Consider the following 18,881-nt stretch of genomic DNA (forward strand, 5'->3'; position numbering starts at 1 on the left):
TGTTTTTAAGGGAAATGGGATTATTTAGTCGATGTAGTTTTAGTTTTTCACACTCCATCTCAGTAGGTGGCGGAAACGCACCATTGGCTGATTTGCCAAACGCCATAAAAGAAAAAAAATGAATGAGATTTTTACAGCTCAGCGCATGTCATCTCCAGCAGATGGCAGCACGCGACAGCTTCAACACAGTGCGCATCAGAAGAAGAAGAAGAATGTCACACGTGAATTTATAGAGTGAAGTAAACCCAAGTTTATTTTGAATTAAACTTTTCACACGGAGCACGATGAGTGTGTCGATGCCTCAGAAGCGCTATTACCGGCAGAGAGCGCACTCCAACCCCATGGCCGACCACACGTTTCAGTAGTAAGAATAACACTCTTTAAATTATGTTTATCGTGGTGTTGTGTTTCCTGTGCATTCAGCCTGTGTGTGTTTGTGTTGATAGTCCGGTTTGCCCGGAGGAGATGGACTGGTCTCCGCTTTACCCGCAGTATTTTCCGCACCTGGAGGGAAACGGGAGTCCGGAGAAGCTCGACGCGCAGGTGGAGTTCGCGGACATCGGCTGCGGCTACGGCGGACTTCTGGGTAATCTCGATTTATCTAATATGTCTGAGAAAATATATATTTATATAAAATATAGGTCCATTTTATTTTAGAGAGAGAGAGAGAGAGAGAGAGAGAGAGTGTGTGTGTGTGTGTGTGTGTGTGTGTGTGTGTGTGTGTGTATGTGTGTGTATGGTTCAGGACCAAACGTCCCTAAAAAGACAGTAAAACCTGATATTTTTAGACAAAATGTCGGTCCCCATTATGAAAACAGCTTATAAATCATAATAAATAATGTGTAAACTAAAAGTAAAGCTGTAAGGGTTGGTTTAGTGTTTGGGTACAGAATGTAAAGTTTGCACAGTATAAATATAATTACACCAGAGGTCTTAAGTTTGGAATAATTAAGATGTTTTTTAAATGTTTGTGAAAAAAGTCACCAAGGCTGCATTTATTTAATAAAAAAATACAAGAAAAACCGTGAAATATTATTGCAATTTAAAATAGCTGTATATATTGTAAAAATGTAATTTATTCCTGCGACCAAAAAGCTTTTTCATCATCATTACTCCAATCTGTGTTCATATTTAGCTTTGGGAAATTTACCATTGAACAATAATGTTTACTTCATTACACATTATATATGCTTTGTAATTCATAATTTTGTTCCAAATGATATGATTAATAATAATAATAATAATAACCAACAAACATTATTTTACTTCATCATTATTATTTGAGTATTTCGAAGCTCTTTTATTTCCTGTAGGATCTTCCCCACCCAAAGGTTTTCTGTATTTGTACAAATATGTAAAGACGTGGAGAGATATAAAGGTTTCCATATAAATCTTAGGATCATAATGTATTTAATATACAAATTGTTTTCTGCTATTCTCAGTTTGTTAGTGTATATATGCTTAAATAGTTTAGAAAGTCTATATTAATAATACATTCTCAACATATGACATGGTTATAAATGTCATTTTATTATTATTTTTTTTTTTTTGTCTCTCTTATCTAATATTTAGAATTCTATCCAAAAAAAGGCATAATAAGGGCACTATGAAGTCATCCATATCAATTATCATTTCTTCCTAGTAAACTTGAATATGAGAGATTTTCTATGTAACTGTGTACTGTACCTGTATTTACATATCTGGTGTTATTTCTCGGTTGTATTACATTTGTATTTTATAAAACACATGATAATTGTTTGGGTGAAAGTGTGTGGTAATCACTAAATCTCATTGGTTGATGCAGTTACATCTTAGCGCTGAAAGAGGGCGATATTTACCAGCAAAGTATTTCCTCTCATACACACTCTGATTCATAGAGCTCCAGTCAGTATGAATTTCACTGCATCACTTTATTAATGAGATATGCCTGATTATTATTTGAAAGGAAAGCTTGCCTAATACTCACAGTCTTAAAATGTTACCTCTACTACCATAGTTTTTTATAGTAAACAAAAAGTGGATATTTGTGAAAATGTAAGCCTTAAATTTGCTTTTTTTACAGAGAGAAATCACTGTAATATATTTTTGTTCAATAATATATTTTATTTTGTATTTTGAGAGAATTTCATGGTACTAATTAATATTTATGCAATAATTATGATCATTTTTCCCCATTGAAAATAAAATGAAATAAAAAAATAATGTATTTAAATTAATAAAAAAATCTGATATTTTTATTACTTTTCAATTAAAACAGTATTTCATGTTAAAATGTAGACAATGCCTTTTAAAGGGTTAGTTTAAATCATGTCGTTCCACACCCATAAGACCTTCGTTCATCTTCAGAACACAAATTGAGATTGTTTTGATGAAATCTGAGAGATGTCTGTCCCTCCATTGACTGCCTTTGCAACGACCACTTGGACCAGGGGTGTCCTGCAGAGTTTAGCTCCAACTTGCCTCAGGTCACCTGCTTGGAAGTTTCTAGTATGCTTGGTAAGAACTTGATTAGCTGGTTCAGGTGTGTTTAATTGGGATTGAAGCTAAACTATGCAGGACAGTGGCCCTCCAGGAGCAGGACTGGACACCCCTGACTTGAATGCTTCAAAAAGATCATAAAGAGATCAGAGTTTTCTGAACTAACCCTTTAAAGGTTCACCCAAAAATGAAAATAATGCAATTTATTACTCACCCTCATGCCGTTCCACACCCGTAAGACCTTCGTTAATCTTCAGAACACAAATTAAGATATTTTTGTTGAAATCCGATGGCTCAGTGAGGCCTCCAATGACATTTCCTCTCTCAAGATCCATTAATGTACTAAAAACATATTTAAATCAGTTCATGTGAGTACAGTGGTTCATTATTTATATTATAAAGCCACGAGAATATTTTTGGTACGCCAAAAAAAACAAAATAATGACTTATATAGTGATGGCCAATTTTAAAACACTGCTTCATGAAGCTTCGGAGCGTTATGAATCAGCGGTTCGGAACACCAAAGTCACGTGATTTCAGCAGTTTGGTGGTTTGACACACGATCCGAATCATGATTCGACACGCTGATTCATAACGCTCTGAAGCTTCATGAAGCAGTGTTTTAAAATTGGCCATCACTATATAAGTCGTTATTTTTTTTTTTTTTTTGGCGCACCAAAAATATTCTCGTCGCTTTATTATATTAATATTAACTAATATTAATATTAACTTTTTTGAATCAAGTCCATTTTTTTTTTTTTTTTTGTGGTCACCTGCATCTAGTGTTTCACGTTTTTTTTCTTTGCCACAGTGACTTTTGGTGTATTCACAAAGACATTAAGACATTTTTTCTGTAAAGACATTGTAACACATTTATAAAGCTGCTTTGCATTGTGAAAAATGCTACAAACGTTTAACTTGACATGACATTTTACATGGGGCCCTGTGAAGACTTTGTATGTTGGACTGTGATGATTATTAAGTTGCGACTGCATTAAAAGGCTTGATTTTAAATTTTGTTTTTGAATGTTTCTCTCGCAGTTCAGTTATCAGATCTCTTCCCAAACCAGCTGATTTTGGGCTTGGAGATTCGGGTGAAAGTGTCTGACTATGTGCAGGACCGCATTCGCTCCCTTCGAGCGGCTGAGCCGGGCCGGTACCAGAACATCGCCTGCCTCCGCAGCAACGCCATGAAGTACCTGCCTAATTTCTTCAAAAAGGGACAGGTATGGGATGCTGATTGTTGTTTTCAGTGCTTATTAGCCACTGTTTGATGTTTGTAATAGACCTACTGCACAGTGTTTAAATACCCAGGCCAGATACACATCCATAGTGCTCAGAATGAAATATTTCATTCAAATATTTCAGAAATCAAATGTCCATCACTCTGTTCTTACATTGGAAAATGCAAACAGGGCCAGATTGTGTGTTGGACAGTGACATCTGCTGGTGCTCTGGAGTATCGTCACTATCCTGCTGCAGATGCTCAGAACAGCAGCAGTGTCACTCATTAATATGAACATGCCCAAGAGATTCGATGAAAAACAATATTTGATGTAGTTTTTCTAAGAACATTCTTAATAAAATGACAGGCTTTGCTGATCAATTCGATGAAAAACACCTCAAAGTCTGTCGTTTTTACATTGCCTTTTGTCTACCTAACAATCATAAACATGCACACTATTTTTGTCTCGATTGGCTTGATGGGAATTCAGCGCCTGGAGTCGTGTGTTTCATATAGTTCATCACAGAACGTTCATCTTCTCTCAAGTGAATGCATGTGCTGTTGATAATAGGACTGCTGATAATAGGGCTGCGCGATATTGGGGAAAAAAAATGTGAGCAATATTTAGTTTTTCTGCGATTATTACAATATGAAAAATTCAGATGATTTGAATAACTATTTGGAAAGAATTATTCATTCTAGGATGATGGAGGTGATTTTGTAGAGGAGTGAATCTGCAAATAATGAAAACAATGAACAAAGTACAAGCATAGATAAATATAATAGAGCAAAGATACACATGAAATAAACAGTGCTTTATATTTTTCAGGTAAGTCTAACAGTATTCAGGTATTCATCAAATGTAAAATAACACTGCAAAGTCTTCACTGTATAAATGAAATATGATTAATCTGTGTTAAAGCTACAAAGTGTTTTTTTTGTTGTTGTATTGTGTTTTTTGATTAGCATTCATGACAGACAGCAGCAGGTTTATTAGGCTGCTGTCACTTTAAGACCAAATGCACGGATCCAATACAATGATACACATCCATTTTCTTTCTCAATTGTTTACATTCACATAAGCCATAAGCGACTGTGTTTACGAGGATACTTGCTGAGGTTTTGCGTGTATGTGTCAGTTAAAGCACAAATAGATGCGAAAGAGCACGAAATTCAGTGTTAAGTGTGCGAGTTCTGAATTGGGTTCTCTTTCTTCCACTGAAATGGTTTAAAATCGCTTGAATGTTTAAACTGACAGGACCTAAAACACATGCAAATGATAAACTTTCACTCTATGATGGTTAAACTTTGCAATTAATCAGAGAATCACGTGCGTTTCAAACCGTGGAGCTTAAATAGGCAGTCAGCCTCGTCCTTTCTGGTGGCCTGAAAGGTTATTTGTCTGTGAAAAGTACAGACGCCTTAAGTATTCATTTTGTACAAAATGCCAGGTTTATACCCTGAATCAGGTTTATATCCACACTAGGGGTGGGAGATCTAACGATCTTATATCGTGATCGATCTTGAAGACGTCCAGTATGATCCTCGTCCAGATGAAGACGCACAGAAGAAAATAACTGTAATCATACCGCAGCTGTTTGTTTACATTTATCCGTCCTAATTAAAACTGTCACTGTAAAGTGTGCATGCTTATCAAGTAGAAAAGTTCGACACAAGTTCTCAATTTCGCTGACCTCATCAGCTCTTTATTGACTGACAGGCCGGAAACAGGTGGTGTTCAACATCAGGCCGTATAAAACCCAGTTGTATGCAGTTAAACATCTTTCTGCGTCCCACTGCATCTGGCTCTTTAAAAGCAAAAGCTCTTCTCTGTGAACTTCCCCTCTGTTCACTCGTCTCACTGTAGTCCGTTCTGTGTGAACGCTGAGCCGAAACACTCATGCTCTTCGCTCTGCCTCAGCTTGTCTTCTATACGGTGGTCTGTTTTAACACTGATCTGGAACAAGAATAAACCTGGTATTTGTCCAATCCAGCAACACACTCTGAGGCATAGACTCGTATACTTCAAGGACCAATACTGAAGCAAAAAATGTTTTATAATGTCTAGTGCAGAGAGGATTGTCTGGACTTGTAGATCAGGGAAATAAAGCAGTGCTGTAGAAGTTCATGGCCCAGTGGAGAGAGAGAAGGGTTGTTCCCATCGCCTGCCTGCATCTTAAAAACAAAGGACAACAGCCTATAAAGTTTGTAGTAGGGGTTCAAAAGAGGCACTGAATCTTAACAGACCCCATATTTTTTTTTTTTTAACTTTTCTTAATTAACTTTTGTCATGTGAAATCAAAGATTGCATTTGCAAGAACGTTGCACATGCATTTTAAACTAGGCTTTTGTCTATTTCTTTAGCTCTAGCATTATTTGGCATTGAGCTCTTTCTGTCCTCCACCAGTTTGATTCTGATGATTGAAATCTCACTGTCATTCATGCATCAGTTACTCAACAGCCTGATACTCTTATCTGGGGAATTCCAGCTGCTTTTGTGATGGACTGAATGTGTTTGAGTAACTGGAATTGATGGAAAAGGACCAGAAAGCCTGTGGAGGTGTCAGTAGTAGATTAAATCCGTAACTCTTGAGCATCTCTTCTTTTCAGACAGCCCAATACTTTCTGACTCTAGGTCATTAGTCCGTCTGGCATCCGTTTCAAATTGCCACACTCTTATTTGACCACATTAATCAAACTTCTCAGTAAGCATCTACTCTGTTCATGCATATTCTGTTGACTCCACTGTTGTTCTGCTGTTGAATGAGATGTTCAGTGTCCTTAAAATACATTGTGCCATCTATTTCTAGCCTTAAGTATTCATTTTGTACAAAATGCCTGGTTTATACCGTGAATCAGGTTTATATTATCCACACTAGTGGTGGGAGATCTGTCGACTGATCGTGGTCAATCTTGAAAACGTCCACTATATACGACAACCCGATGTGTGTCTGTTGCAGTCTTTCGGTTCGGTGTGAATTTGCCTTTACAAGAAAATACTATTTCAGTCTTTCTACTTCAGAACTGTGCATTTAATTCAATGTTTTACCTGTAGTTTCTTTGTAATTATTTATGAAATATACTAGCAGTTTCTGTACTGTTAGAGGATAAAAAAAGTCTTAAAAGTTACGACGCTCAAAGTTCAATGCAAAGGGAGATATTTTTGTCTTTTAAAGAAATCTCTGAGGACTACAACAAACGGCTGGTAGGGACTACAACGAGCTTCTTCCTGGGTTAGTGACATCACAAACCCTAAAATTGACATAAACCCTGTCCCCGAGAACATGCAACAAAGGGGGTGAGGCCAGTGTTGTTGCCATTTTACACCAGACTGCTTCACAATTCAATGCTGGATTTGCACAAAAGATTAACATGACGGCACACACTAGTCGATGAGTTGAATCAACTCCATAGCAACTACATAAATTTATCCACTAACCATTCAGAAACGTCTAAAAGTTGTAACTTCTTCCTGAGTCTCTCCATCAGTGTCGACTCCGGTTTGAACAATGTAAGGCTGAACACCGTTACTGACAATCCTCATTTTGGCTGCGTGAGATTCTCCAGCTTTGTTGTTGTTGAGCAACCGAAGCGTGAGCTGTTAAAGCTCCGCTCTCTTCTGGAAAGGGGGCGGGAGCAGCAGCTCATTTGCATTTAAAGGGACACAACCAAAAACAGCATGCTTTTGCTCACACCCAAATACAGGCAAATTTGACAAGCTATAATAAATGATCTGTGGGGTATTTTAAGCTGAAACTTCACACACATTCTGGAGACACCAGAGACTTATATTACATCTTGTGAAAAGGGGCATTATATATAGGTCCCCTTTAAAGATACCTTCCTTTTCCCCTAGTCTGTAACCTCACTTGACTTCAGTCTTGCGTCATTAAATTGCACTACGTGCACAAAGTCTGGATGAGATGCACAAAGTTGTCTTTCATAGCCAGACCATCAGTAACACCACCGAAACCAAAACATGTCAGTGTCTCAGGGATGTAAATAATACCATCACCACACCTGAACATGACAAGAGGATGAAATGAATGAGACTAAAATGATCTTTCAGCTCCGCAGGGCTTCTGGCATGAAACACAAATGCACAACCCCAAAGTAAACGCAGAGTTCTATTTACAGCGCCTTTCTTTGGTAAAGCCTTAATTAAAACGTAGTGTGTTTTCCAGCTCATGAAATGGGGCCTAAGAAGACAGCCAGAGGGCCCTGCTGCTCCCAGTAATTATCCCACAGTTTGTCTGTCTTTATTTATTTGCCTAATAAAAACTAGTGTGCAGACTTATGTCAGTATTAGCAGCTGATGTGAAGGGGAATGACTGCGCGATAGCAGTGTATATTCCCCCACTGCGGGCCACGGCAGGAGTGCAAGGTGGTCCTGTGTGTAATAAAAGCTCATGAAGGGGGAATTCCAGGTGAGTGGCGCAGCAGGTTAGTCGACTGCAGCGTCAGAAATGCTGACGGCAGCATTTCAGATGGAACGGCTAATTCTGGGGTCACGCTCCATGAGGTGTCCGTCGCTATCAGCAGAGATTGACTCTCATTGATGCAGTGTTCATTTCATTAACAAAAACTGTGACACTGACATCATTAAACACTGACTGGAACTGTATCAACATAAACTATTGTTGACAAAAGAAGACAGGACTAAAGTGTAGTTTAAAAAATAAAAACCTTAACAATAATATCGTTTTGTGAGTTCAGTATCGTGATATGTATCGAATGGTGACATGGGGGTATTGTTACACCCCTAGTAGCTAAGCTTTCTTTACCATTTTAAATTATGAGTAGTTTGTAGTTTACACTACACTTTCAAAGTTGCTGAATTCGGAATTGCATACTACTCTTTACTATTTCTGCCATAGGAAAATTTGGAGAAAAATACACTGCTCGAAAAAATTAAACGAACACTTTGAAAACACCTCAGATCTGAATGTGGAAAAATATCATGCTGGATATCTATACTGATATGGACTGGGTAATGTGTTAGGAATGAAAGGATGCCACATTTGATGGAAATGAAAATTATCAACCTACAGAGGACTGAATTCAAAGACACCCTGAAAATCAAAGTGAAAAAATGCAGCAGGCTAGTCCATTTTGCTGAAATTTCATTGCAGCAACTCAAAATGGTACTCCGTAGTTTGTATGCCCTGACAACGGATGGTGTCCTGGGGTATTTCCTCCCAGATCTGGACCAGGGCATTACTGCGCTCCTGGACAGTCTGAGGTGCAACCTGGTGGTGTCGGATGGACTGAAACATAATGTCCCAGAGGTGTTCTATTGGATTTAGGTCAGGCGAGCGTCATTCAATAGTATCAATTCCTTCATCCTCCAGGAACTGCCTGCATACTCTCGCCGCATGAGGCCGGGCATTGTTGTGCACCAGGAGGAACCCAGGACCCACTGCACCAGCGTAGGGTCTCACAATGGGTCCAAGGATTTCATCCCGATACCTAATGGCAGTCAGCATGCCATTGTCTAGCCTGTAGAGGTCTGCGTCCCTCCGTGGATAGACCATCACTGACCCACCACCAAACTGGTCATGCTGAACGATATTACAGGCAGCATAACATTCTCCACGGCTTCTCCAGACCCTTTCACGTCTGTCACATGTGCTCAGAGTGAACCTGCTCTCATCTGTGAAAAGCACAGGGCGCCAGTGGCCGACCTGCCAAATCTGGTGTTCAATGGCAAATGCCAATTGAGCTCCACGGTGCCGGGCAGTGAGCACAGGGCCCACTAGAGGACGTCTGGTCCTCAGGCCACCCTCATGAAGTCTGTTTCTGATTGTTTGGTCAGAGACATTCACACCGGTGGCCTGCTGGAGGTCCTTTTGTAGGGCTCTGGCAGTGCTCATCCTGTTCCTCCTTGCACAAAGGAGCAGACACCGGTCCTGCTGATGGGTAAAGGACCTTCTATGGCCCTGTCCAGCTCCCCTAGAGTAACTGCCTGTCTCCTGGAATCTCCTCCATGCTCTTGAGACTGTGCTGGGAGACACAGCAAACCTTCTGGCAATGGCATGTATTGATGTGCCATCCTGGAGTTGGACTGCCTGTGCAACCTCTGTAGGGTCCAGGTATCGCCTCATGCTACCAGTGGAGACACTGACCCTAGCCAAATGCAAAACTAGTGAAAAACAGTCAGAAAAGATGAGTAGGGAAAAAATGTCAGTGGCCTCCACCTGTAAAACCATTCCTGTTTTGGGAGTCGTCTCATTGTTGCCCATTTAGTGCACATGTTGTTAATTTCATTAACACCAAAGCAGCTGAAACTGATTAACAACCCCATCTGCTGCTTAACGGACAAGATCAATATCTCAGGAGTTTAACTGACTTGATGCTATTCTCAGATTAAGAAGTGTTCCTTTAATTTTTTTTGAACAGTGTAGAAAGAGTGTCCTCCCTAACAGTTGTTAATACTGTACAATTCCACAATTCACAGGTAACCTTGTTCTATCGTTTGTTTTTTGCAGCTCAGTAAGATGTTCTTTCTCTTTCCGGATCCACACTTCAAGAAAACCAAACACAAATGGCGCATTATTAGCCCTACATTGCTGGCGGAGTATGCGTACACGCTCCGAGTTGGGGTAAGAACACTTTTCGTCTTTTATGAGCCATTTACAGCAAACGAATGCAAGATGTTCAGTTCAAGGGTTTAATTGCGAGCACATTCTGCACCAGTTTAAATTCTTAATTAACCCACAGCTATGACCTGAAAGCACCAGCCTCTTACAGCCAGAGTCATGTTTTATATATTGTGCTGTATAGTTTTCATGCCTTTGATGTGTAAATGTTCTTTGCAAGGCCGTGCAGAGCGACTCTTTTTATTTATTAGCTTTTCCTTTGTTATTCATATGGAATGTGAGGAAACATGGCTCTGAAACAACCTTCTGTCAGTCTTGTCATATTATCTCTATATGGCCCCTCTTGTGTGTTCATCTGTCTGATCCTGGTGGAGCGTGTGTGTGTGTGTGTGTGTGTGTGTGTGTGTGTGTATATATATAGGTGTGTGTGAGATTGTGGGGGTGTGTGTGTGTGAGCTTGAGCGAGTTTGTGTGTGTGTGTGTATGTATATGTGTGTGAGAGAGAGAGTGTGAGCATGAGTGTGTGTATGTGTGTTTATATACCGTATACATGAGTGTGTGTGAGCGTGTGTGTGTATATATACTGTATATGTGAGAGTGTGTGTGTGTGTCATCAGTGAGGGAGGTCGATGAAAGCAGAACAATGGCAGGCTTGTGTTTGTGAAGGTGGGTTATTAATACAGACTGACTGCACATTCAGCAGTCATGTGGAGCCAGAGCCATGTGTTGTTCCCTGCTGGAGGTGAGGAAATGTCTGGGAAGGCCAGAGAAAGAGAGAATACCCACCTTATGAAATGTATATGGAGATTTGACCTCAGTGAAGATGGCAACTGTGAGGACAAAGGTCAAAGGTCACAACTAAAGCAATACAACAAAAACAGAGGTTAGATGTGAACTCTCCACGTCTTCTCCGTTCCAGGCTCACGTTAGTAAGAGTGAACGGCTACTGAAGTCCTTTTGTTGCTTCCGAGAATCTTCTCTTCCAATTATTCTATCTGAACCGTCTAAAGAGTAAACGCCAATGACACAGCCGATAAGATCCAATGTTTGCTGTCCTGCTGTTTCGACTTGCTCTGTCAGGGGAATCTGTTACAGTTCAAAGTATTTAAGGCAAGACCACTACATTGATTTTCATGTAAAATGTGCAGGAGTCAAATCAATAGCTGAAGAGATGTGGAGGTGTGTGCGACACATGCACGTCTGAACAGATGTCTTCAGGAGCTTGACTTCAGAGACATCAGCCAAATAACTCTTCATTCATGCACTTCTGATTTTGATTAATTTGTGGTTGCCGTTTTTAATAAATGTGGATTGGTGTGTGTGTGTTTGTGTTTGCGTTGCGCAGGGTTTAGTGTACACAAACACTGATGTGGAAGAGGTGCACGAATGGATCGTCAAACACTTCAGCGATCATCCTCTCTTCAGCAGAGTGTCGGAGGAACAGCTGGTGTGTTTACATCTGTCTGTTTGCCTTTTAATTGATAACTGTTTCAATAGCTTGTTTCTTTTTTTTACCATTTGTTTGAAGTTTACTAGGCCTGAAATACTAACCATAGTAATTGTATTAAACCACAAGATTATGGCTGATGATAATGCTTTCTCATGATGTTATTGCCATACTGTTTTATGATTAAAAACACTCTTTAGGGCTTTTCACACTTAAACTAGTTAACCCTGGGTCATTCTTAATTCCAGGTAAACGCAATCCTGGGTTATCTTGCTTCACATTTCACACTACTCATTAACAATTAATCGCTGCTGTTTCACACTCTACATCCCTAAACCCCTGGTTATCATCCTTATTTGCATATTTGTGGTGTCAGTGTCATTGATTGGACAAGCGCAGCATGTGACCTGTTTACATAAGAGCTCTAGAGTTGCACTTACATCCATGTCTTGAATGGGCCATTCTACAGAATTGATTCAGTTTGAAACATCTTGGGGAAAAAAAAGTCTTTTTCCACAAATTTTGTATGTATGCAAATTGTATAATAAGGTACACATTTCTTGTAATTGTACAGTTAATTCTCATATTGTATTTTCAGAAAGTTTTGGAATATGTTTCTTCTCCCCAAATTTGTCACTACAGAAACACAATCACAAATAATTTAATAAGAAGGGTTACATTGATCTATTAAGATTTTGTTTACATCTACCTTGGAAATATATTTTTTGCTATTTTATTAAGAGGTTTTCACAGGTAAATCAATAACAATTACAATTTTAACAATATTTCAAGTGTAATTTATGAGATTTGTTGTATTTTGAATCCAATCTTTCTTTGTAAAAGGCATAAAGTTTATCACACTGATTTCAAAGTGAAGGATTCATTAGTTTGAATAAACATTGAACCAAACACTATAAAAACATCTTAGTTGATCATTCAAAATACTTTATTTTTGACAAAACATCCCATGTTTCGGTCGTGACTGCACATTTTCGGTAGTGACAGTAATGTGTTGGTAGTGACCACATCACATTACACAATTTAAACTCACATACTAAAACATTAAAATACTAATGATTTGCATAACTGTACTAAAATTTTATTTCCGCCAAATAAATGATAGTGTTACCTTTTGTCACTACCAAAACAATGATGTCACTACGGAAACGTGAACATAAAAACTAAATTTTATCGAATAACACTCAAAAAAAAAAAAAAAAAACAATGTCACAACCGAAGCTTCACCACATGTTTCGGTAGTGACAATTTTCGATACTTTTGAGCCGTTCAAAGATGCTAATCAGCACATGGTTAGCTAGCACAGTTCTGAACAGTTGTACACACATAACTAAATTTTATGGAATAACACCCAAAAAAGTTTGCTTAATTGCAGAAAAAGGTGTTCGGTAGTGACACAGGAATATTTCCTGATCAGAAATGTAGAAGTGTGTTAAAACAGACAATGGATTCAAACACACACTGTTTCGGTAGTGACATTAAAATGCGGGGGATTTCTTTTTTTTTTTCTTTTTTTACATACATTTTCATGATTTACAAAGAAAATATAAAATATTTTTTGATCTTCACTTTAAAAAAAAAATCAAAAATATATATTTTTTAAAAAACAACAATGGAAAACATTGCAAAAATTATTATTTTAATATTTTTACAAGTTTTAGGGGTTCAGAATAGCCACCTCCCAACTAAAAGTAACCAATAAATGATGATTTTATATATTAAGCTTACTGATATTTTAAATATTATTGTGGGATTCAATAGATAATAGAAGGATCTTAGTAAACATCTAAAATTTGAATACTTAAATGCTTTTTATATGTGTTTTATTGTTGTGGGACAGCAGTTTGCACCAGTTCTGTAGATTGGCCCATATATTGCCGACTCTATTATCACAATTATACTGAGTGAAGTTTTCAGACTATAAAGGTAAGAATGAAGCAATCTCTTCCTCACTTCAGTTGTGTTTTCTGTCACTATTTGACATTTCTCCTATCAAACCAAAAACCTGAAAACACTCCTCTAGCCGGGGCTTAGATTGACCTTTAACCTAGGGTTCAGCACAAGGCGAAAAGCCCTTGTGAGTGCTTTCAATACAAGTGTCTTCCAATCACATAATTGATTGAGGCCATATAGAATATGTCACGTCTGTGCTTATTGGTTTGATTAACTCGATGTTATTGCGTCACAGGCTGATGACATGATCATTAGTCATCTGGGAACATGCACAGAAGAGGGAAAGAAGGTTCAGAGAAATGGAGGCAAAAATTTTTTAGCAGTTTTCCGCAGAGTGGAAGATCCCCAGACGTGACACTGTCATCACACCATCAGCTGATTTTCAGTGAATTCAGCATGTAAAATATTATTCCTGAATACGAATAAACATTGTTCTTGACATTTTCTGTATATTAAATGTTTATTATATTAAGTGCTTCTCTGTTTCTCGTGTCTGATAATCACTTTCGGTTGTACAATCTATGAACACTCACACTTTGATCGTTCTGATTTTGCTGAGGTTCATGTGAGGTTTCTCTGGTGTTTTCATAGAAAATGCCAGTCTGTGTTTGAATGCATTTGCATTTGGAAGCGTTTTTATGCAAAGCGACTTCAATTGCATTTGGTGGAAACATTTATTTCATCAGTTTACGCGTCCCGGGAATTGAACCCATGACCTCAGCGTTGCTAACGCCATGAACTACAGGAAGCTTGTTAAAACGCTACACGACGTGGTAAAAATTAGTTTTTGGCCTGCCTTTTTGGAGATGTTTGCAAGCATGCTATGACTTTATTTTGCATAACGGCAGGGTTTGTAAATGACACTGCAGGGCCAGCAGAATGTGATGTGAATGCAAGTTATGCAGCTTTTAATAAGTAAACTTGTGTAGCTGCCAGTCAGTCTGTCATAAAGACAATCATGCATGTGGTTTCCAGCATACACATATACGTATGGTCACGTGTACCTGAGCAGTGATAGAATAAATATTTGCACATGCAAGAACACACACACACTTATCCAGACAGCAACATCCTTGACATTTCAGATGGTAAATCATCTCTCACTCACTGCAGGCACTGAAATACTTCAGAGAATATGGCCGTGTTCAGTTCAATTCCTGTTGCTAATGAGTCACGTGATCAGAGACGCCACATTCACACGGCAGCTAAATACGGTTGTCACTCTTCTGCTGAGTTCAGTACACACTTCGGCTATTTACAGGAGTGACAATTGCATTTTACATCTGAATTAATGCCTGAAAAGTTGTGTGTAATGTTTCTTGCCTTGAGCCGCCAAAACTTAGTTTATAAACTGTCGGCCTTTCCATGTTCATCAGTGACTCCTGTATAAGAGATTCACTTCTGTCATTTGATATGTGCATGTAAACAGTAAATAAGCAACATTATTAGCAACTTTTTTTTACTTTATTTTGAGTTACTTTGTTTTCTTGCAACTGTGATTTTATATCATGTACATATTACATTAATGAAGTATGTTTGGTGATCCAAACAGACCTTTTCAGGCTTGAGTTCATTTGAGCATCTCGTTCGATGTTCTGGTCGACACTCTTGATAAACACTCTTGGACACTTGAGTCACACTTTAAAATGATTGAAATGCATTGCATTAGATACAAAACATCAAATAAATTGGCAATCTCATACCATCTGTCCTCAAATGAGTTTTTCTCAGAACTAACTTTTCTGAGCAAGTCATTAAATTATTTTCATAACTGATCTCCAGCTGTTTTTCATGGCTGTATGAAGTCATTTCTCCTCGCGTTCACAGAATCACTGCTGCTCTTCATCACAGTAACAGGAACATGATCTACAAAGTCTGACAAACAGAAAGGCGAGACATTTTGAAACCTAACAAACTTCTAATTAATTGTTTAAATGAATAGATAATGATTTTGACATTAATTACGTTGCTGTTGTGAGTAATGAGAGTGGAGTCAATAACTTTATCCCTTAAAACTCATCTTTGATCACCAATATGACATATTTAAACTTTTTGTTCCTGTGAAAAAATTTATTTATGCCTTAAAATAGCTTGAACGTAACTCTACACCCTTGCTTCATTTAGTATGTGTTGATACATGAATATGCAAATTAGCCCCGCCTCCACTCGCTCACACCAGCTCAGATCCACTCCACTGTCTTTTTTTTCTGCAGTTTTAAAGAGAAAATACTCATCGATGGTGTTGACTTGTGTATTTGCACATGGTTTGTCTTAAAGCATTTTAAAAACACTACATATAAACAACATTAAACGAATCAGAACCGTCTTCTAAAAGAGAAGTTGCTCAGCTGACAGTGGGTTTATAGATTGAGAAAGAAGAAACAAAACAAAACTGGTCTTCAGGTGGACACTGACTGTTTTCATTCTGGTCTTTTCTTGGGTCAGCCTTTGACCTGCTCTCCACATAACTTCACCTGTCACCTGACTCCTATACATAGAGAGGAAAGCCTATGGTTTGACCTGTGTTCAAGTACTTTCATGGAGTAAAAGACAATGCTGATATTGATGTGAAGAGTGACATCAGAATGATCTTCATTGCATCTTTGCTCTTGTATTGTATTACTGTATTACTAACATCTGAGAGCTTTCTGGCCCTCTGTTGACAGTCCACGCAACTACCACTTTGACGCTTCAAAAAGTTCATTAAAAGATCGTAAAACGAATCCATATGAGCGGTTTAGTCCAAATTTTCTGAAGAGACACAATCTTGCGGAAGCTCAAACGTGCTGCGTAACACGAGAATGAACCTCATTGGCTCTTGTACGTCAAGTATATATTTGGATAAAAACCTAAATTCAATTTGTTCATCATATAAAGCGATCGAGTCTCTTAAGAAAATTTGGACTAAACCGCTCGATTCATATGGATTAGTTTTGCGATCTATTTATGAACTATTTGAAGCGTCAAAGTGGTAGTTGCGTATGGAGGGACAGAAATCTCTCAGATTTCATCAAAAAGATCTTCATTTAAGTCTTACAGGGTTGGAACGACATGAGGGTGAGTAAATAATGACAGGATTTTCATTTTTGGTTGAATAAGTTTGGATATGTGAGTGTTTTCATTCCTCCTTTTGCATTAAATTAAAATTCAAATCTGCATTATAAAGCCCTAAATGGTCACGGTAGAATCCGTCCATTAAAGTCACAAAAGGCCAGCCAACTGATGAACCAAGAGAATCGCATTAGGATAGCCTTCCTGGCAGTGTTTGAGACTCAGACTCGGCTTATGCCAAAACATTTATCTAACCTTGTAGTTACGCTGCATCAGTCACGACTGCCGGGATCAAAACCAATTCTCAGGATTTCTGCGCTATAAAAAATGAGCATTATTCTGCTAACATTACTGCACTGATTCTCCTTATTTCCACATGGGATACTAGAAGTCTTATCAGCTCCTGCTCCAAACTACAACTGTTGACCTGACAGACAGAAATCATTACAGTCGTAGGACAGAACTCAACATCACTGACCACTGCCCAAAATCTAATAATTATCCAATAGCTTAATTTGTTCAATGAGCACATGACTTCTTGTATTACACATGCAGTGTAACTAGATAAAATCTAGCATATGTGCATTTGTAAATCAATACAGCTGACATGACTGACATTCACTGTGATTATCTAGAGTAATTGAGACTGTTAATGTGGTCAGCAAAACTGAAGATCCTTCTATTATCTATTGAATCACACAATAATATTTAAAATATCAGTAAGCTTAATATACATAAAATCATCATTTATTGGATTACTTTCAATTGAGGTGTCCCAAACCCTAACCTCTAAATTTCAACTTGTGAAAATATTGAAATAATTTTTTTTTTCCATTGCTGTTTTTAAAAATATATATTAAAAAAAAAAAGTGAAGTTAAAAAAAATATTTATTTTACATTTCTATTTTTAAATCATGAAACTTTATGTAAAAAAAAATGTGTCCCGCATTTTCATGTCACTACCGAAACAGTGTATGTTTTAGTCCATTGGCTGAGACTGATTTTAACACACTTCTGCATTTCTGATCAGGAAATATTCCTGTGTCCCTCCCTCTCTTAGCCTCTCTTTCACAGTAGATAGATCCATCATTCTGAGTTAAATGTGTTCAAAAGTCTGAAAATCTGTGTGGAACTTTAAGAACGTCACTACCAAACACCTTTTCCTGCAATTAAGCAAACTTTTTTGGGTGTTATTCCATAAAATGTAGTTTTTCTGTGTGTACAACTGTTCAGAACTGTGCTAGCTAACCATGTGCTGATTAGCATCTTTGAACGGCTCAAAAGAGTCTAATATTGTCACTACCGACACGACCACATGTTTCGGTTGTGACTGTTTCGGTAGTGACATCATTGTTTTAGTAGTGACAAAAGGGAACACAATCATTTATTTGGGGGAAATAAACAAAATTTTAGTATAGTTATGCAAATCATTAGTATTTTAATGTTTTAGTATGAGAGTTTAAATTGTGTAATGTGATGTGGTCACTACCAACACATTACTGTCACTACCGAAAATGTGCAGTCACGACCGAAACATGGGATGTTTTGTTAAAAATAAAGTATATTGAATGATCAACTAAGATGTTATGATAGTGTTTGGTTCAATGTTTATTCAAACTAATGAATCCTTCACTTTGAAATCAGTGTGATAAACTTTATGCCTTTTACAAAGAAAGATTGGATTCAAAATACGACAAATCTCAAAAATTACGCTTGAAATATTATTAAAATTGTAATTGTTATTGATTTACCTGTGAAAACTTTTTTTAAAAAATAGCAAAAAATATATTTACAAGGTAGATGTAAACAAAATCTTAATAGGTCAATGTAACCCTTCTTATTAAATTATTTATTATTGTGTTTCGGTAGTGACAAATTTATTCCAAAACTTTCTGAAAATACAATATGAGAGTTAACTGCACAATTACTAGAAATGTGTACTTTATTATACAATATGCATACATAAAAAATTTGTTTTACACATACACATTTTATATATATATATATATATATATATATATATATATATATATTATATATAATTTTTTTTTTTTTTCCTCTATCCAGCCTTTCTATGAAAGAGGATTGCGCTTCAGATGAGAATGGCACT

The 18,881-nt window shown here is 37.6% G+C and overlaps 1 protein-coding gene across 1 annotated transcript; it reads left to right on the plus strand.

Annotated features, from left to right (window-relative positions):
• The first annotated feature begins 143 nt into the window (after positions 1 to 143).
• Positions 144 to 14,192, plus strand: mettl1 (methyltransferase 1, tRNA methylguanosine). The gene is made up of 6 exons (XM_051912715.1): positions 144 to 364; positions 447 to 586; positions 3,520 to 3,704; positions 10,192 to 10,305; positions 11,648 to 11,749; positions 13,956 to 14,192. Exons 1-6 carry the CDS (start codon positions 285 to 287, stop codon positions 14,073 to 14,075), a joined length of 741 nt encoding a protein of 246 aa, XP_051768675.1. The 5' UTR covers positions 144 to 284; the 3' UTR covers positions 14,076 to 14,192.
• Positions 14,193 to 18,881: the final 4,689 nt, after the last annotated feature.

The sequence above is a fragment of the Ctenopharyngodon idella genome, chromosome 11 (assembly GCF_019924925.1).
Source record: "Ctenopharyngodon idella isolate HZGC_01 chromosome 11, HZGC01, whole genome shotgun sequence".
Taxonomy (NCBI): Eukaryota; Metazoa; Chordata; class Actinopteri; order Cypriniformes; family Xenocyprididae; genus Ctenopharyngodon; species Ctenopharyngodon idella.

What these genes read in the sequence shown, in the direction of transcription:
- mettl1 (XM_051912715.1), top strand. Translation starts at nt 285, where the DNA reads ATGAGTGTGTCGATGCCTCAGAAGCGCTATTACCGGCAGAGAGCGCAC. An exon ending in GCCGACCACACGTTTCAGTA is followed by an intron (nt 365 to 446) that starts GTAAGAATAACA and finishes TTGTGTTGATAG; the next exon opens with TCCGGTTTGCCCGGAGGAGA. An exon ending in CGTACACGCTCCGAGTTGGG is followed by an intron (nt 10,306 to 11,647) that starts GTAAGAACACTT and finishes TGCGTTGCGCAG; the next exon opens with GGTTTAGTGTACACAAACAC.